The sequence below is a fragment of the Podarcis liolepis genome (assembly GCF_965112155.1).
Source record: "Podarcis liolepis genome assembly, chromosome: 1".
Classification (NCBI taxonomy): domain Eukaryota; kingdom Metazoa; phylum Chordata; class Lepidosauria; order Squamata; family Lacertidae; genus Podarcis; species Podarcis liolepis.
The window spans coordinates 85,262,110-85,280,112 of NC_139554.1; the positions used below are offsets into that span (position 1 = coordinate 85,262,110).

The following is an 18,003-nucleotide window of genomic DNA, read 5'->3' on the forward strand; positions in this document are numbered from 1 at the left end:
TGTCTCATACGCATACGGGAATAACTATGGAATTCAAGCTGTAATACTGTACAATCACAATCATCACATTACTATGGCAACCACAGGAAGAAAAGTCATTAAGTGGTCCACCAAGGCACTCGGCAATTTTCAAGTGGTCTGTGGGGAACCACTGGACTAGAGTCTAATGAAATAAGTGAGGGCCTTCTCTGCGTTTTGGAATGTTGTATTGTGCTGCCTTAGGAAATGGGCTACAGTAGAGCTGAAGTGGGGCAGTCCCACTTTTTAGCCGCTGCAAGATCTGATGTGACTTAAGTCAATAATGTGAATGGCAAAATAGATCTAAGAATGAACACTCAGGGGTGTTGGGGTGCACTGCTGTGCTGGTTATTTGCCAGCTATCTACTCCAACATTTCCTCTTGTGGGTGCTTTTCTAACTTTATTCTCGACTGCACCTAACCTGCCTCTAACTTATCTTTGTGCCCAGGGTCTGATCCACAATATCACACTGGGTACCTCCATACTCAGTGACTGGATCATCTACCCCCTAGACATAGACACAGCTGTAGCCCATGCATGGCCGCCAACTGCCCAGCCAAGCAGTGGGCACACAGGACCTGCTTTCTATACAGGAACATTCACAACACCGGGCATCAGTGAGGACTCCTACTTGAAGCTCCCAGGTTGGACCAAGGTACTGCAATCCTCAGATTAACTCCAATTTATTCAATTATTAAACTGATACCTGCCAGTATTCAAAACTCCCATTGTTCCTTTTGTGACAGGGAATTTCATTAGCGCAAGCAGTTTCTGCGCTCTGGGCGTAGTACTGCACCTAAAATTTCAGATTAGAACTGCAGAGTGGAAGGAAAGGGGGACCATTTTCTGCCTCCCCACTTCCAGCTATTCTCTGAAGACTGGCAAAGAGACCCTCTTAAGAATATTGGGGGCGGGGGCAGGGGGCTGGGAAGGAGTAGACCATGTTAAAAAATGAACATATTTTAGCTGCAGCTCATTCATTTTAAGCTTTGTATTCTTGTTATAAAAAAGGGTGCCTAGACATTCCGTTGTAGCACCCATAACCTAAGTTTAAGGTGCCATTTAGCTCCTAGCTTTCATCTCTGTTTCTAACACTAATACCCACCCTTCCTCCTATGGCATCATAATGAATAGACCAACCTTCATTGAGACAGCTATGTTCTTTCCCCCAGCTTTTCTGCTGTGTCTCGTTATGGGAAAATGGGCTCCTGCCACCCAAACAGCTAGTTGCCACTCTTACACATTGATAATCTTAAAACAGTGGCTGGAAAAAGTGTAATAGTATCAAACTAATGGTACATTAAATGTTAAGACCATGGAAATAAAGTCAGTCTATGCCCACCTACTCCCTAAGAAATTGTGCTTAAAATCAGTGCAACGTGTTTTGAAGGAAACATGTTTCCCACTGCACCCATCAGGCTGTGTTTGTTTCAAAAGATCTAGGCATAAATAACAGTAGATAAAAGTGGCTGTTGGAACCAAGAAGAGTAGTGTTTCAGGGTGCTCCAAAAAATGCATTGTTTTATAAAAAGCCCCTCTCACGTTTTCACCCAGGGTCAGGTCTGGATCAATGGTTTCAATCTGGGCCGGTTCTGGCCAGTTCGTGGACCGCAGCAAACTCTCTATGTGCCTGGCTCATTCCTCAGTGGCTCAGCCATCAACACTCTCGTCGTTCTTGAACTGCAGGAAGCCCCAGATAATCCCAAAGTGCTTTTTGTTTCCCGCCCCCTTCTCAATGTTACCTACAACTACACCCGCAAAGACAGGAAGTGAGAGGAATTACTGTCCAGCTACGACGTTGCTGAGATCTGCACGTGTTACTCCAAGGGGAAGACTGAAACCATCACAATGTAGCAGGCAAATGAATAGAGAGCACTGTCAGATGAAGGTCCTGTGCTTTTAAAGAGTAGCCCAGGCAAAAAACAAAACAAAACTAGAAACAGATTGTAAGTATAAAAAACCGTTCAGCGGAGTATCCTTCACAGCTGCTGCTGTATAGGGCACAGTACCATGGACAGACTCTTGGTGCCTTAATATGGTGTTTTAGGTACTGGATCTTGGATTAAATATTCATACACCTACCACAGTTGTGCATTGTAGTTTATTCATTCACAATACTTTGAGAGGCTGGGGCAGGGGAAGAGAAAGGTATGTAGAAAGGCAAATAAGAATGGCTCCAGTTGGAAGCTGCCCAAACAATGCAATGAAAATAGTGGTGGTGGCCATCCAAGGGGTGGCAGAGATTGATGACATGGCACAATACCCCCAACCTCTATGCAACATTAGAAGGGAGAAATTCTCTGCACCACCTTAAAAAGGACATTTGTTGTATCTTGACTAATAAGCCTTCTTCTATAACTTGTTTTGCAGTAACTTTTAGAGACATAGTCAGGGCTAGAGAAAGCAGCTGGTCCATGTTACTGTAGCTATTATTTTATTTGAGGAAATAACTGATCAAATAGTTCTTTTCCTGGAAAAAAATTCTCATGAGGATTCTGTTAACATTGGTATACTTGGAGCTAGCAAAGAAACCAGTGTCTCACCCTCTTCTCCCCAGTCTCTAAAAGGAACCTGTACTCCTTTCCTCATGGAAAGCAGTCTTCCAATGCCTCCTCCAACCCCATTTCCCATACATAAAATCCTGCTTCTAGTGTAAAATGGAAGAAAAAAACCTTTTAGAGGTGTCATTTCTCAGCCAGTAAGGTACCAGCTGCCCAGGTTAGCCTCCTCTGGAGTACACAGAAGCAGCTAATATGTTTTTGCTGCACTTCCTCATCTAAGTGACAGCAGTCATAGACTAGATTTTTTATTTCCATTCAGATTCTAGGAAGTAGATCATTAAGGTCCAAATTTTAAAAACCCTAGCTAGGACAGGGCAGCATTTGCTTGTCGATGAGTTCTCAGACAGTTCGTGGAGCAGAAGGAGAAGTCAAGGTAATGGAAGGGAATGCGGCCCAGTAGCGACTCTCCACATAGCCAACAGCGCCTATAGATACCAAAGAGACAGCATGAGCTTGGGATCATTGTAGTTGGAGGTCATGCCAAAAAGGAACACACCACTCACCCACCTTACCTGGTATTGGTAAGAGTTGCACTGGAGTCTTTTAGTTGGGAAGCAAGTCTCCTCTCAGCTGCCAATGCACGCTAAGAAGCAATACACACATACTATTAGGAATAACATCAAAGAACTGTCCCCCAGGGTCTATAGGGAGAAGTGTCTTCATCCCATTGTACAAAATCTTATGTGAAACAAGCAGTTCACTTAGGAGGATGTGCAAGGATGTTCCAGAGCTGGGTCAAACTATAAAAGCAATCTGCTTGTATGTCACATACCAAGTCCAGAGTTAGCCATGTTCCTTTTGTTCAAGGGAGCTTGTGGAAACTAAAAACTAAACAGATTTCACCAGAGATCTTCCTAACAGGAGGGCGTAAGTATTTTAGTAAAATGCAGCAGAAATGCCCTATGATATTTAAGTCCATCAGAATAACACACACGGTTTACAGAGCAGGAACAGACTGGTTCAGAGTAGCAGGTTCCAAATTCCTTCCTCAAGGTAACTTTGGCTGTATAGCAAAGACTCAGGAAGTAGGACAGATCTGTGAGTTATTCTCTATCTCAGGAGGCCTTTCTTAAATATAGGTCATGTCCATGGAAAAGACAGAGATGCCTACCTAGATTCAGGACATATCCCAGCATGACAACATTAAGTATATCTTCAAGATCCTCATTACATTCTAAAACAAAAAACCCATTCTGCTTGTCTTGCACAGATGGGTTCAGAAATGGCAACAAAAACACTCCAAAGTGGCCGATGTTGCCTGGTTCAGGAAAAACAGTATAATACGTCTTATCAAGTGTCTTTCTCAGGAGATGCTAGAACTAGAAGGATATCCACACCAACAGGGATGACCCAATATAACCAACTGTCAGGATAAGGAAAGGAAACGGCAAAATCTTTTCTTTACATGAAACCACAGCTTCTCTCAGACAACATTGGTCAAGCGAGCTCTTTGTGATCAGCACAGCAGATGATGCCATGTATCATATCAGGAAACTTGTAGCACCAGAAGTGATGCCATCATCTGTTAAGTCGCCTTTTCTTCCTTTTAGTCACCTGAGTCTTAGGCTCTCACCTTCTCACGATCACTCAGCAGGGCAAAGCACCGTTTCTCATCCTCTTCTTGCTCAAGCAGCTGTTGTGCCTCTCGTTTCTCTTTCTCACGCTGCTTCCGCTGGGCCTTTTGTGCTTGGCGGCGTTCTGCCTGTCTGGCTTCCATTTCTGCCGTCAGGGGTCCAGGCACCTGCAATTACACAGTAGATGTGGATCCAGCAGAAAAGGGCCCGGGCCTGGCAGCAAGTAGCCAGAAGAGATCCTGAAAGGGGCTCGAGTCTCCCTTTGTTCTGTGTATGTTGCTGCTCTACTACATCTCTGGATGCAAAATCCCTAGACACCATCAAAATTCATTTCCTTCCCATCTCTGCTCACTCCAATAGCATATTTAGAGCTGGGAGATTTAAACAAACACACACAAAAATCCTTCATACACATACCCAAAGGTATCTTCCAATTAAATCAATGCCTGCTTGAGCGAGCATTTGATTAAGAGAAATCCAGGGTGCCTTTTGCACTGAGTGTGAGATTCCAGAGAGATATGCAAAGGATGGGTACGGGTGGCAGGGTCTAAAAGAGCCCCCCACCCCAAATAGTTAAGTTACGTGGGAATTAGTGGAAGGAAGACAAAAAGGACTCTGGAATTCTTCTTATCAAGCCTTCCCTTCTTAAACTGCAAGCTGTGCAACTCAAAAACTGTCCAAGGTCAGCAACATACAAGAACAGATAAGGAGTCTTCTGTGGGCAGCTGGCTTGGCCCAGGATTATCAACTTGCACTTGCCTTCTATTTATTCACAAGTGTAAGCGTCCACATTAGACACTTTCCAATTCTACATACATGCATCCACCCACCTGGGCCCGGTCGTAATCATATTTCTCAGGCTGTTCACCCCTGAACCTTCGGAATTCATTACGAGTTTGTTTATTGGCAGAAACACAGTATGGAGGCTGTTCCTGTCTGTCCCTGGGGAGGAAACACAATGTAACTTTAGGTCCAGATCTGTGACCTACACCACAGTTAGGCTGCCGTACGTCCAGATTTCCCCAGACATTACTGGGATTTCAAAGGGGGAATTGACCTCCGGGGGGAATTTCCAGAAGGCAGCGCTTTGTCCTGGATCTTAGGAAAGTCAATCAAAAATTCACTTTTTGGGGGGCTTTTGGGGTGCTCTGGTTGTTATTTTTGGAAATATGGCAACCCTAACCACTGTAGAAGATGACACTGCTGGGAAATGGAAGCAGCATGTGCCACATCACTTTTGCTGCTTCTACGACTGGGTACTGGAAGTGAGAGAGAAGCCCAAACCATCCCAGACTATGAACAGATTTGAAATTTGTCCCAGAGAGTGGAATGTCCTCCAGCTTCCTATGCTTGCATAGGTACTTGGACAAAGTGGCCCTCAAGTGCTCTGGCCCTTTGAGAACAACTAATTCTCAATACCTCTGAAAGACCTGGGCTCAGACTTAATGTGTAACTGAGTCAAGGACAGCTGACACTCAAGAGGAGCAGCTTGAATTTCATGGGGTCAGCAGTTTGACTCAGAGCAGAAGTGCAACTCAAGAACCAAGTCTTAGGACTCTAGGCATCAATATAGTCTTCTCAAGCTGGGCATTACCTAAGGGATGGGTCAGCCCCTATCTCCAACAGCAGCCGCACAACTGTACTCCTTCCAGCTGCTGCCGCCACATGCAAAAGGGTCCAGCCACTCTCATCCAGGGGTGAGTTGAGCAATTGCTGTGGGGTGATACCATTGCAGTCATCTGCTTTATCTGCTGTGCTATTATCTCTCCCCAGAAGATGCTGTAGTGCCTTCAGGTCTCCCATCTTACAAGCTGTGAACAAGGCATCTTGTAACGATGTGCTAAGACCTAGAGGAAGGAAGGAAGAGTCTCACATTAACCATGAAATATCCATGTTACCTATAAGGGTAAACAGAATGTCAAGTCTTGGATCTGCCACTCCCTTAACCAGCACAGGCTTCCAACCTACAATAATGGCCCAAATGGCAAGTTGTTGTAGAACCCCTTATTATAAAACGGAGTGGGGAAGTGCAGATCTTGCTGATGCTCACACAACCACCCCCAAACTCACCATCATATTTCAGACAATTCTGGGTCTTGGGTGACTCCTCTGTTCTGGGCAACAAAGCCTTGGGCTCTTTCACACCTCCTGAAGTCTCAGTGGAGGACTCTGCTTCAAAAGAAAGAACATGCAAGGTGTTGTTTCCTCTCCAGTTCATTTTAGTCTATCAGTACCATTCTGATCCCCGTAACTTTGTCTGGAATGACCCAGAAATGCATGAATGATGGATTCAGATGAACTAACCAGCATGCAGGACCCATGTTCTAAAAGCCCACCCCTCTCTCCCAACTTGCTCCAAGTGTCACTAACATCATGGCTAATAGGATGCAGCATGAGGAGAGCAGTCCCAGAGAACCATCAGTTTTGTGATGCTGATACTGTTCCACACAAACAGAAAGACAGGAGAACTGCGGTTCCCTTTTTCTGCTTGGGAACAGCTGATCATCAACGGCACTGCTCTGACTCCAAAGCTGCAGCAGCAGCTCCTGCTTTTAACCTTAAGACTAGAGATGGATGCAGTCCAACCTATAACACTGAGATGATGCAGATTCAGAAGGGGTAATTTAGAAGGGTGGTTTAAGACAGCCTTCATTTGCGCTCTCTTAAATCTTTGGAACCATCTCAGCTGACACTGACTTCTCTGGGTCTGCGGTGGCTCCTCTTCAGCCACACAAGTCACCCCATGAAAGGCAGGTAGTATAATGAAATCCAGCACACCTATCAGATTTCACTTTAAAGCCCCAGTCCTCATGAGTAAAGAAAGCAGAACAAAGATGTGAAAGCACTGCCTGCCAGAAAGTAGAAGAGGGTGGACTCTCTTGCGGCAAGTACAAAACTGATTTCCCCATAATGCAATGTCCCCTCCACCCCGCATCTGTCTACAGGAATCCTATGTGTTCTATTTTATCATGTCGGTTGCCATTCTTCTATTGCACATTTTTAACCTAGAACAGATTACCTAACAGAGACGGCGGTGCTTTGATCAGGTAAGATGTTGCCATTTCTGCAAATGCTGAATGCAGTTTGTCCCAGGGGTTTGCTTTAATGGAAAGTCCAATGCTTGCACAACTTTCTTCCCAAACGGACTGTATTTCAGTTTCTGGGTTGTAGCTTCTGGCTTTCTGTGAACTAAGGTCCCTCTAGATTATGGCCCAGGGCCCATCATGCCTTTCTTATCCTGGGAGCCTGCATCTTGATAGGAAGCAGCTGCCAAGGACACCAAACTGGGGGGCTCTGGTCGGTGTCTCTCAAGGCAGGCAAATAATTTAGCCATTCTAGAAAGAGAATGCACCCACTATCTGTACCTAATAATAGGTCCATTACCTCAGCCACCTACCCATCAGTGTTTTTTGTTTCTTCCTTCTCTTCTTGCGATTTAATTTTGGTTCCACTTCAAATTCTCGGAGTTCCAGTGTACTCAGTGTCTGCTCTACCAACTCCAGCTGCTGTAGACTTTTCTCTTCCTCCTCCTTCTCCTCCTCTGGCTTTGCTGCAGAGACTGTAAGAAAACGGGATCGCGGTTAAGCCTTTCCTTCTCAGCTTCTGATGAACAAAGTAGGGATCATTCAATGAACTTGAGGATTGGGGTATGGAAGGTGATCCAAATCAGCCTATCAGTCCTCCGTCAGCTGAACTGCAGCCACTGTTAGATCACATCCTACACATTAGCAGCCACCATCGTGATTTCAGCATTTTCCTGCCTGCAGCCCTCTTTCAGGGCTCTCCATAAAGCCATTTCCCAGTGGAGGCAGAATCCCCTGCTTTACTGCTTTCAGCAGCCCATAGTGGTCTTTCCACCCAATAGCCTAGGTAATTATGATGGTAAAAAGTGAACATAGCATCTGCAGTGGATGAAGGATTGCTACAAGGGTAAGGATGGCAAGGCTCTCCAACTCACTAGTGTCTTGACTCTGTGAAGATGCTTCATCCAAAGGAAGGACCTTTTTCCAGCTCTTCCGAGGGGAGGAAATCAAATCTGCCACTGCTGTGTCTTTGCCTGCCAAAAGAATCAGAATTGTGTTTTCTAGGATGGAAATCCTCTTGGTTTCATACCCTCCACTCCCACACCTAATGGCAGATTTCTAGATAGACAATTCACAGTGGCCCAATTCCAGCAAGAGCAAAAAAGCTAAAAGAAACAAACAAGGTCAGAATAGAGATATGGGAGGGAAATGACACACACTCCAATACTCCACCCCATCCCTGGGCCTCCACATCTCTAGGCGAGAACCAAGATTATAGTCAGAAACAGTATACACAAAGACTTTGGAGCATCATTTCAAGTACTTGGGGACTAAAAGCTGTGCTCACCATACACTTGCAGACTGCTCAGAACCCCATGCACCCGCTGCACCTCGTGGAAGGTGGCTCTCCGGGTGCTGAAAGGAATGCCCCGGATACGGGGATCATCTCGCTGAAGAGGGCTATTTTTGCTGCCAAAAAAACGAGCTCGGTTGGTGCGAGGGGCACGAAGGAAGATACACTCTGCTCCTTGCAAATGCCCTGTCCAGCTGGCCAACAACTCCTGAATATCCTGCAGGAAAAGACAAGTATAACAGGTAGGCCCATCGTTGTTGCCTTTAGTGCAGCCGAAGTAACCACAATGAAGGCTGAGTTGCATAGGGTCTGAATGTAACCATTGGTCACCTATTTCCAAGAGATCCCCAGTGCCATTTATACATAAAATATATCATTTCAAAAGAGAGAATGCAGAAACAGTCTGAATGGTATGGAAGAGCTTCATTTCAATATGGAATCTGCAGCAAGAAGGGATTACTTAGAGATACCCAGTGCAATGCCTTCCAGATGTGGTTGGACTCCAACTCCCATCAGCCCCAGCCAACAGGGCCAATGGTCAAGGATGATGGGACTCATTGATGGACTGCATCTGGAAGACACCACATTGCCTGCCCTGGTCTACATCATTGGGACTAGAGTGGTCTATCCTCCTCTTCTGTCACTGTTTTAATGCACAGACTACTGACAAGAACTGGCATAGACTTGCAGTAAAAGTCAACTGCATCTTTCCTTTGTGAAGGCAGAACAGCTGGGACAATCTTACTCAAACAGCAAAGCTCTCAAATAGCTGTCACCTTTTCATTTTGTGTGTTCACCCTTGGTTCTACTAGGGTCCGCACTCACCTTGAGCAAGGCAGCCTCATTGTAGCGCCGCAGTGTGGCCCCAGCTGATTTTGGCATAGACCCTTGAGCATCTCTCACTCCTTGGGCTGTCCCTCGGCGAGCTCGCACTGTATACCGATGGAACGTCTTATGCTCCAGCACCTCATTTCTGGGAAGAAAGTGACGGTAAGCCTACAGCAAAGACCGACATCCAGAATAATCATCTTAGCATGAATGTCTTCACTAGGAACCAAGTCTAGCCAAAATGGACTCAGGTTTTATCCATACCAGGAATATGGAACCTGAGGCCTTCTAGATGTTGCTGGACTCCAACCACCACTGGTCCCAACTAGAATGGCCAATGGTCAGGGATGATGGGGCTCTGTAGTCTGACACTATCCGGAGGGCCACAGGTTCCCCACTCTTTTGTAGGCAATATTGAGATGGATGGATCAGATGTCTTCATTCGTGTTAGGCTGAAGTGGCTTAGGAAAGGATGAAGACCTTTTATCTCACATCCTCAAGCTCACAAAATGGGCTGCTTGATATTGCATGCATCCATGAAGACCTCAAGTTTCTCCAGGGAGGAAGTGCTGGTGAGTCAGTATTGAGTGGAGACTGTTTTTGCACACACACATTATGTGGTTGTTCTTGGCTGAATTTGCTTTGCCTCATCATGATTATGCTTTGCGTCCACTTCTAGCCTTCCTGCCTACTGATAAACTCCTTGAATCCAGGGGATGGAGAACCTGTGGCTCTGAATATGATGTTGGACTACATCTCCAACATCCACCTGGGCATTGGTCATGTTGGCTGGAGATGATGGGAGTTGGAATCCAACATCAGGAAGGCCAAAGGTTCCTCATCTGATTTGCACCTTGAATGGGGTCCAGCAGATTACAGATATAAAGCACTCTACATTCCCCACCCACCCAATCTCTCTCTTCATGAACTTCCAGGAAACTGCTTAGTGGAGACCATGAGATGAGCATTAACACTGGCCTGGAAGCACATGTGGGATCGTGGTTTATCAGCCTTCTGACACAGTCACACTCTTAAGGCAGCTGTTACAGCTCGCAAGTTGACCCGCATGACAGACACCCCCCTCTGTGTTCTTACCCCTTAAAGACAGCTCCTGCAAAGTGTCCCCCGCCAGCCATTAGGATCACCCAGGAGGTTCCTGAGCTCTGTTTCTGAAGGGACGTCACTAGCTCTTCAGGCTCCTCCACACTGCCCTGGATGGACAAAAGACCCCTTCAGTTAGCGAGAGGTTACTGACTGAGCAATGAGAGCAGCTTTCAGCCTGGCTGTTAAATAGGGATGGGCAGGGTGTTAGCTGGTCCCAAACAGACAAAAGGATTTCAAGGGATGTTCCCTTCCCACAGAAGTTTTGGAAGTGGGGGAAATGCTTCTTTCATCCTGCAGAAATTCAGGTTTCTTCTAGGAAAGCATCAGGTACAAACAGAAAGCATAGCTTTCAATGTTTCCCTTTTTTAAAGGGAAATTCCCTTATTCCAAATAGGATTCCTCGCAAGAAAAGGGAAAAGTTGACAGCTATGAGAAAGAATAATATCAGGAAAGCAAAATGGGCCAGTTTGATGTTAAAAATTAATGGGCAAGGAAAAGTCAGTCAGGTGACTAGAGGAACTGTGCAGGACTCAAGAGAAACCCACACATTTGTGGCAACAAGCCAACACAGGCCCAACTGGCTGAAATTATAATACCTGCTTGGGAGGAAGAGTTTGCAATTAAAGCAAGATAGGAGGTGGGAAAATTAAGACCAACCACTTTTATGCTTATTGCAACAGACACTAGACTTCCTTTAAAACCTGGCCACAGCATTATCCTCTTGGTGTGTGTGTGTTCATGATAGGCATTTATCATTTGGTGAGAGACAGCTGGTAACTAAAACAGGAAGGGACCAAAAGCCAGAAAAGGAATGAGGTCCAGTAGGCTCTTTGTGACATGCCTTCATAATGTTTAGCACACAGCGATAGACTGAGATGAGCTGGCCTTGGGCATTTCTGAACAGAACCCGCTGGGAGCGTCGACATGGAGAGGGGCTCCGATGACTGCCTTCACTGTTGGGTGGTTCAGATTCATTGTCCAAGTCAGAGTCACTGGAATCCGACCCAGAGATGCTGGAGACATCACCTGTGGACCAAGGTAGTAACAGAAAAGAAAATCACACAGTCAAGAAGGAAGTGCATCATGTAACGGATTCCAGAAATCCTATTTCTGGAATTTTATATCTGAAACTCCTGCCCACAAGGCAAAAAGACAGAGCATTCTCATGCAAAGAAGACAGTTTGGACTGGTAAAGCTGGAAAATTCTCTACTTAAGACAGCTCAGGACCACAGCAGGGAGGAAATATATGTGTGGATCTAGACAACTGAGCTCCTTTGGACATACATTTGACTAATGGAGTATGTTGTCATAGCTAGAGTCAAACCAAAGGGGTCATTATAGTAATGAACTGGGAAATGAACTAGCATCCCATGCTGGATGAGATTGAGTCTAAGGCACCCATCTGAGACTTATTCTACCCAGTCTGTTAATGAATGGCTTTGAAGCTGGATGCTTGGAATCTTTGTTAAGGCAAAATGGAGCTCATTAGGACCATCAAAGCTCTTGAGTAGTATTCATAGAATAATAAATTTTAGAGTTGAAAGGGACACCAAGGGTCATCTAGTCCAACCCGCCTCAATGGAGCACTCTCAGCTATTGAACCCATATTGTGTGCCTCTCACCTGCTTGAGTCTTTGCCTCAAATTCTTCAGCTGTGAGCATGCGGTGACCTAGGAGCCGCTGCTTTAGGTTGAAACGATGCCAATCTAGTCGATAATGCTCAGTCTGAACAGGAAAAGAAAGGGACAGTGGGAGAGCCAACAAAGGCCACAGTAGTAACTGGTTCAGTGTTCGGCATCTATATCTCAGACTACATAGGGCAGGCAAAAGCACCTCTTGGCAATGATCCTGAAATACTGAGTGCTTAGTTAAGGACATAAAACAGTATCTGGGTCAGTCCAATATGGAAGTTGCATATCTGTTATTGCTATGAATCTAGGGACTACAATTCCCATCATAAAAAATCCTATTTTTGTTGTGATTTGGGGGACTTGAAGTCTTAGGAACATAAGAGCAGTCCTGATAAACTGGACCAAAGGTTCATCTTAGTTCAGCATTCTGCTCTCATAGTGGCTAATTAGATACCTATGGGAAGCCTGCAAACAGGACCTGAGCACAACAACACTCTCCCCACTTGTGATTCTCAGCAATTGGTATTCAGACATATTGCCTCCAATAGTAGAGGCAGAACATAGCCATTAAGACTGGGTGCCATTGATAGCCTTATTCTCTATTACAGGGGTGGGGATTCTTCAAACCATGGGTCTAATTGGATCCACGAGGCTGTTTTCTTCAACATGCCCACTTCCAAACCTCACTTCATATGTGACATGAGATTTGGGGCAGGTAAGCAGATGCTTACAAAAGAACAATTGGGAGCTTAAAGTGAGTGCTTGATTGTCCCTATGCAAGCAAGGCTTGCTGACAGTCCTGAGCAGCACTGTTAATGAGCATCTTTGAAGGCATACTTTGACTGACAGCGAACCTTAAAAAAGCCTTGCAGCAAGTCCCTTTGAAGTCCTTTGCGGGTGCAATTTGAATCCAAACTGCACCTGCAAACAGACAACAAAGAAGCTTGCTACCACAGATTAGCTGCCTAGCAGTTACAGCTTGGTTAAAGAAATTGGCCTGGGGAGGATGGAGGAATTAAGGATCTGGCCTGCAGACTGGATCCAGTTCCCCACCCCTGAGTTTGTCTAATCCTCTTTAAGGCCAACCAAGTTTGTGGCCCTCACTACATCCCAGGAGAAAAAATAGCATAGTTTTAACTATATGAAAAAGTCCTTCCTTTTGCCTGCCCTAAATCTTCCATCAATCAGCTTTATTAGATGACTCAGAGTTCTAATATTACTTTTTTAATTTATATTTTTATACTTTGATGTTCAAAAAAGCAAAAATGCCAAAAGAGAGGGGAGAAAGAATGTGTTATATCAATGAGAAACAATTTTATGTACAAAATTATCTATCCCATTTTCATTCAGTACTGAATAAACAAGGGCCATCTCTTGATAAAACAATGTTGCAAGCTGTTACTTATAGCTTCCCTTTTATATATTAACTGTGGGAGTAATTCAACACTGGTTGTTCTGTCAGTGCAAACATTTCAGCTTTGAAGTCCCAACAACCAGCTGACAAATTGGACTTCCGAGTGCAGCGCATGGGATCAAACTACACAACACTTTGAAGCCCTGATGATCGACTGATTGTTGGAACTTTAAAGCACTAGATCACCAGTCATTGTGAGGTGATTGAAAGGAGAGGTGGCTCCACCCACCTGTCAAATTTCACCAGTGCAGAGGGTAGGTAGGTTAATTGGGGGGGTATTGGGTTGTTTTTGTTTTAATTATGTATGTTGTGTTTTTATATTGTGATTTTATCCTGTGAACTGTCCTGAGACCTGCAGGTATAGGGCAGTATACAAATGTAATAAATAATAATAATATTAGTAGTAGTAGTAGTAGTAGTAGTAGTAGCAGCAGCAGCAGCAGTAGTAGTAATAAGGATAAGGATCTGGCCCACTGGCCATATCCAGATTCATGCCGTTGATCTACTGGATACTGCATTTCATCTGAGGACAAGAGACAAATGGATTTTTGCACCATCCTGTTTCCATAGAAAGCACTGTTCAAAAACATTCAGCAACACCCACCTGCTCCTCTCTATTGTCAAAGGCTTTTGAGCAGGCAGAGCAGTACATCCTGTCTGACACCTCTAAGATCCTACTAGGTCGATCTGCTCCCTTAGTCACTGTAGTGAACAGAATGAAAATGAACACAGTTACTGGCACAAATACAGTTATGTATGAAGGAATGTAAATCTTTATTTAACACAACTCAAATGTATAACACCTCAGCGAATTCTGAGGGGCTTAAGAATGTGAAAATCCTGATACAGAAGGCTGCATATCTTAAACATTAGAATGAAAACCAAAAAAAAAAGGAATTGAGAAATATTGTGTGTGAGAGAGTATCACTAACACCTCAATAGGAAGAATCCTGGATGGAATACACAAACAGCCCCAGTATTTAGTTTAAACATAACTGGTTTTAACTAATTGACAAAGATGCAAAATTACTAAAGTGGCACACTGATGATGTCATAAAGTGACACACTAACAAACACAAAAGGAAACCATGGTTTCTCATTACATGAATAAGCCACAGAAAGCCTACAGCTTCCTCTTTTTGTGGTCATGAGGATAAAATCAGAAGCATTTGATTCCCATTTTAAACTAAAAGTTTTCCAAGATGTTTGAGCTTCGGGAATTGTTGCTTGGTTACCAAGAACAAGCCAAGATCAAACTGTGGTTTCAAATCCTTATGTGTTTTCACCAACTGTAGTTTTAAACTCATGAGTCATGAACTCTGCAAACCTGGTGAACCCTTGGCCAGAACCCTTTCCCAGATATATGGCCCTTTAAAAGCAGTACCTGGAATGGCCACCGATGTGACATCTCCTGATGATTCCGTTACAAGGCAAAGTCCATTCATTAAAGCTGCATTCTGAGCTGCATCAAACACAGACAAGGTCTCAGCAGGCTGCATGATCTGAGGGAGAAAGAGAGAAAATCAGCAAGCTTTTTTGGAAAGGGACCCTTCACTCCTATGGTTAACAACACATCCAGCTGTTATATCTCTATAACCAATAAGGAGTTATGAAAAATCTCCTTTGTCCTCAAGGGACAAATGCAAAAAACAGCCCCCACCCCCCAGGGCTGGATTTCTGTGTCTGTAACACACAGAAAGTATAATTTTTACAATAGGTGCAGCTTTCTCCTATTTCTCCTATTGACAATGAAGTTGCACCCTTCATTCTCCTTTCCACGGGCAGCAATTCTTAGGGGGACATATTATTCCAAGCCTATACCAGATATGACAAACAGTGGTACCTTGGGTTAAGTACTTAATTCGTTCCAGAGGTCCATTCTTAACCTGAAGCACCACTTTAGCTAATGGTGCCTCCCGCTGCTGCCACGCTGCCAGAGCACGATTTCTGTTCTCATCCTGAAGCAAAGTTCTTAACCCAAGGTACTATTTCTGGGTTAGCGGAGTCTGTAACCTGAAGCGTATGTAACCTGAAGTGTATGTAACCCGAGGTACCACTGTATAGGCTAAAGGCTTCTATTTCTTATTATAAATACATGGTAGGGCAGCAAGCGGGTTGTTTTGTAAACAGCTTTGAGGGTGTGTGTGTGTCTGTTTTAGCAACCAAGCAATGAATACATTTTATGAAATAAATAAATAAAACAAAACAAGCACAACCCTAAATCTGCCTGTTTTAGGTCAAGTCAATTATTCTTGGAGACACCTTTTCCCCTCAGGTTCATGAAAGTGCACCTGCATACATGGTTACCTGTGAAGAACATTTTGTGGATATTGTCACTGAAGTCCCTTCTAAATCAGTGCTAAATTCTATTACTGTATTGAGGCCCTACTCCTTTCATATTTTAATATCTTTTGGCCCTGGTACAACACTGAAATAAGAAGTTGCTGGGGCAGAAATAATCAATTCTATTTTACAACAGCATAAGATACTAAGCTCTGGGATCAGATGACCAGCACACAGTTGCTCTCAAACTTTCTGTGTCCCAACTAGTGCCCAAAAGATCCAAAATCTCTTGGTGCCTCTATGATATGTCTCAATTTCCTAGTGGTGCTTGCAACAGATATTATTACAGTATTAAAAGTCTTTAATGGTTAGTCAAGAGCTGGAAAGAGTTAGTCTGAAAAGCTGTGTGTCTTGGAGAATTGTGCAGTAGTTCACTCACAACTGTACTGAGGTGCAACTGTGCACTAAAAATAATGACCAGGTCAAGGAAGGTCAGAAAATGAAGGATACGTTAGCTGTTTCAGACTGACTGATAAGTAAGTCATTCACCCCACCAAAGGTGAAGGTGGGGCAGAAAGGTCACCCAACCAGTTGTGCAGGCTACATACACAGTCCCAGAGTCAAGTATAAGAAGATCACATCATTTGCCTACACTGCAAGCAGCAACATAACAACAGAGCAAGAGAGTCATAATCGAGACACAGAAACCACAGGACAAAACAGGCTAGCTATTATTATTTTAATTACTTAAGGCTAGCTATTGAGTCATAAGCATTACACATGCACAAGAAGTTACAGCAAAGGAAGAAAAGGCCAGTGCGGGTGGGGGCCGACAAGTGTCAAGAAAATCAATCAGGGTATTTGTCAGGGTATTTCCCCCCCGGGGGAAAAACCAACAATATCCTTTGACATGCTATTAAAGTATCCCAAGAATTCTTTGAGATAAGTATTAGTCCTGAGAGCAGAGCCACCATTCACTGCCAGGGGTTCATATGACGGGGTGAACCATTGTTCAGGCGCCGTGTCAGCTGCCACGTTCAGCAGGGCTGGTGGAGAAATGCAGTGGGGAAGGGGCCAAGAGAGGTAAGCCACGCCACCCCGAGCGTTTCAGGAGGCCCCGGGGATGCTGTCGGAACAGGGGGCGCTTACCACTCTCCGGGCTGGAAAGCACACGAGGCGCCCCTGCTTGTCTGGCTGCGGACCTTCGCCCTCTGGCGCACGTCACTTCCGTTTGTCACGGACCCCGCCCTCTCCCGTCGAAGACAATCCTTTCCCCGCCCCGCCTCCTCCTCTTCCTCCCCCCCACCACAGCTTTCCCATTGGCCCTCCCCGAGCCCACCTCCTCGTCCTTTCCCGGCCTTCCATTGGCAGCGGAAAGCGCCCGCCGGTCGGGACGAGGGAGGAGGCGAGTGGGGCGGAGAGAGAGAGAGAGAGTGACAGACAGAGCCTGGGAAGTCGCGGCGGCGGAGGAGGCTGAGCCCCGGGTCCGGTCACTAGGGGCGACTGTCCTGGAGGTGAGCCGCGCAGCCGCCGCCGGGAAAGGGATGGCCGGGGGGGGGGGAGGACGGGGACGTGGGCCTCGCCTTGGAATCCCCGCCGCGCCGCCTCCCTCCCGCTTCCCAAGTAAACAACCTCCGAGGAAGGCCCCTCCCGGCCCGGCTCAGCCAAAACAAAACAGCCTCGGAGGAGCTGCCTGGGGCCGCCCAAGGAAAAGCCCCCCCCCCGGTCCCTCTCTCTGCAGCGGTGCCTTTCCAACTTGGGAGGAGGGATCTGGCGGGTGAGCTGGCTCCCCTCCGGCTCTGCCCATCCCAGGGGGTGAGAGGGTTAAGGTGCAAACCAAAGGGGGCCCTTCCTCACCTGGCGAAGCAGGCCGTCTCGCCCTGGATTCCCACTATTTTGATTCGCGGGCGCCGGGGGAGCAGAACCAGCCCCTTCTTCGCCAATCAACCCTACAAAAGGGGCCTGGAGCTGGTCCTGTTTCCGGTTGGAGAGTGTTGAGTGGAACCAGTGCTGGATTTACGTATAAATTTTGGGGCCCCCAAAAAAATTTAAAAGGAAAAAACCCAAAATATAAGATAAAAGTAAATAAATTAAAACCCACATACAGCAACAGTGTTTTGTGTTGTGTATGGACCTATTAGGTCCATAAATTACCATATAGCATATATTCAACACAAAAAACAGGAACAATTTGTTGCTGACAGCTGGACA

General features: G+C 45.4%; 3 protein-coding genes across 10 annotated transcripts in view; 2 read left to right on the forward strand and 1 right to left on the reverse strand.

The window, feature by feature from the left end:
- GLB1L (galactosidase beta 1 like) overlaps window positions 1-2,105 on the forward strand; it is a 14,430-nt gene extending 12,325 nt beyond the window's left edge. For all 4 annotated transcript variants that reach the window (XM_083500511.1, XM_083500509.1, XM_083500508.1 and 1 more), the window contains exons 16-17: window positions 468-674; window positions 1,574-2,105. In XM_083500511.1, coding sequence (XP_083356637.1) covers window positions 468-674; window positions 1,574-1,792 — 426 coding nt within the window. In that variant the 3' untranslated portion in view covers window positions 1,793-2,105. The remainder of the gene's footprint in view (window positions 1-467; window positions 675-1,573) is intronic.
- ANKZF1 (ankyrin repeat and zinc finger peptidyl tRNA hydrolase 1) lies at window positions 2,103-17,044 on the reverse strand. Of its 2 annotated transcripts, none has more exons than XM_083499636.1 (16): window positions 16,942-17,044; window positions 14,894-15,011; window positions 14,114-14,211; window positions 12,087-12,189; window positions 11,305-11,489; window positions 10,455-10,570; window positions 9,357-9,504; window positions 8,526-8,748; window positions 8,113-8,211; window positions 7,552-7,713; window positions 6,225-6,323; window positions 5,749-6,001; window positions 4,985-5,096; window positions 4,154-4,321; window positions 3,093-3,163; window positions 2,103-3,005 (listed from the first exon to the last, which is right to left on the reverse strand). In XM_083499636.1, exons 2-16 carry the CDS (start codon window positions 15,006-15,008, stop codon window positions 2,885-2,887), a joined length of 2,073 nt encoding a protein of 690 aa, XP_083355762.1. In that variant the 5' UTR covers window positions 15,009-15,011; window positions 16,942-17,044; the 3' UTR covers window positions 2,103-2,884. The 2 variants fall into 2 exon arrangements, with proteins under 2 accessions (XP_083355762.1, XP_083355761.1); XM_083499635.1 differs by having other exon boundaries at window positions 2,437-3,005; window positions 6,225-6,326.
- ATG9A (autophagy related 9A) overlaps window positions 17,026-18,003 on the forward strand; it is an 18,378-nt gene continuing 17,400 nt past the window's right edge. Inside the window, exon 1 of one of the 4 annotated variants that reach the window (XM_083499226.1) lies at window positions 17,026-17,306. The gene's annotated coding sequence lies outside the window, so the exon portion shown is untranslated. The other 3 variants (XM_083499224.1, XM_083499227.1, XM_083499225.1) reach the window with 3 other exon arrangements.

Excerpts from the sequence above, each read along its gene's own strand:
- ANKZF1 (XM_083499635.1), bottom strand. The coding sequence starts at position 15,008 with ATGCAGCCTGCTGAGACCTTGTCTGTGTTTGATGCAGCTCAGAATGCA. Across the intron at positions 12,190-14,113 it reads TTGACAATAGAGAGGAGCAG|ACTGAGCATTATCGACTAGA; the intron begins GTGGGTGTTGCT and ends TTTCCTGTTCAG. Across the intron at positions 4,322-4,984 it reads ATGATTACGACCGGGCCCAG|GTGCCTGGACCCCTGACGGC; the intron begins GTGGGTGGATGC and ends GTGTAATTGCAG.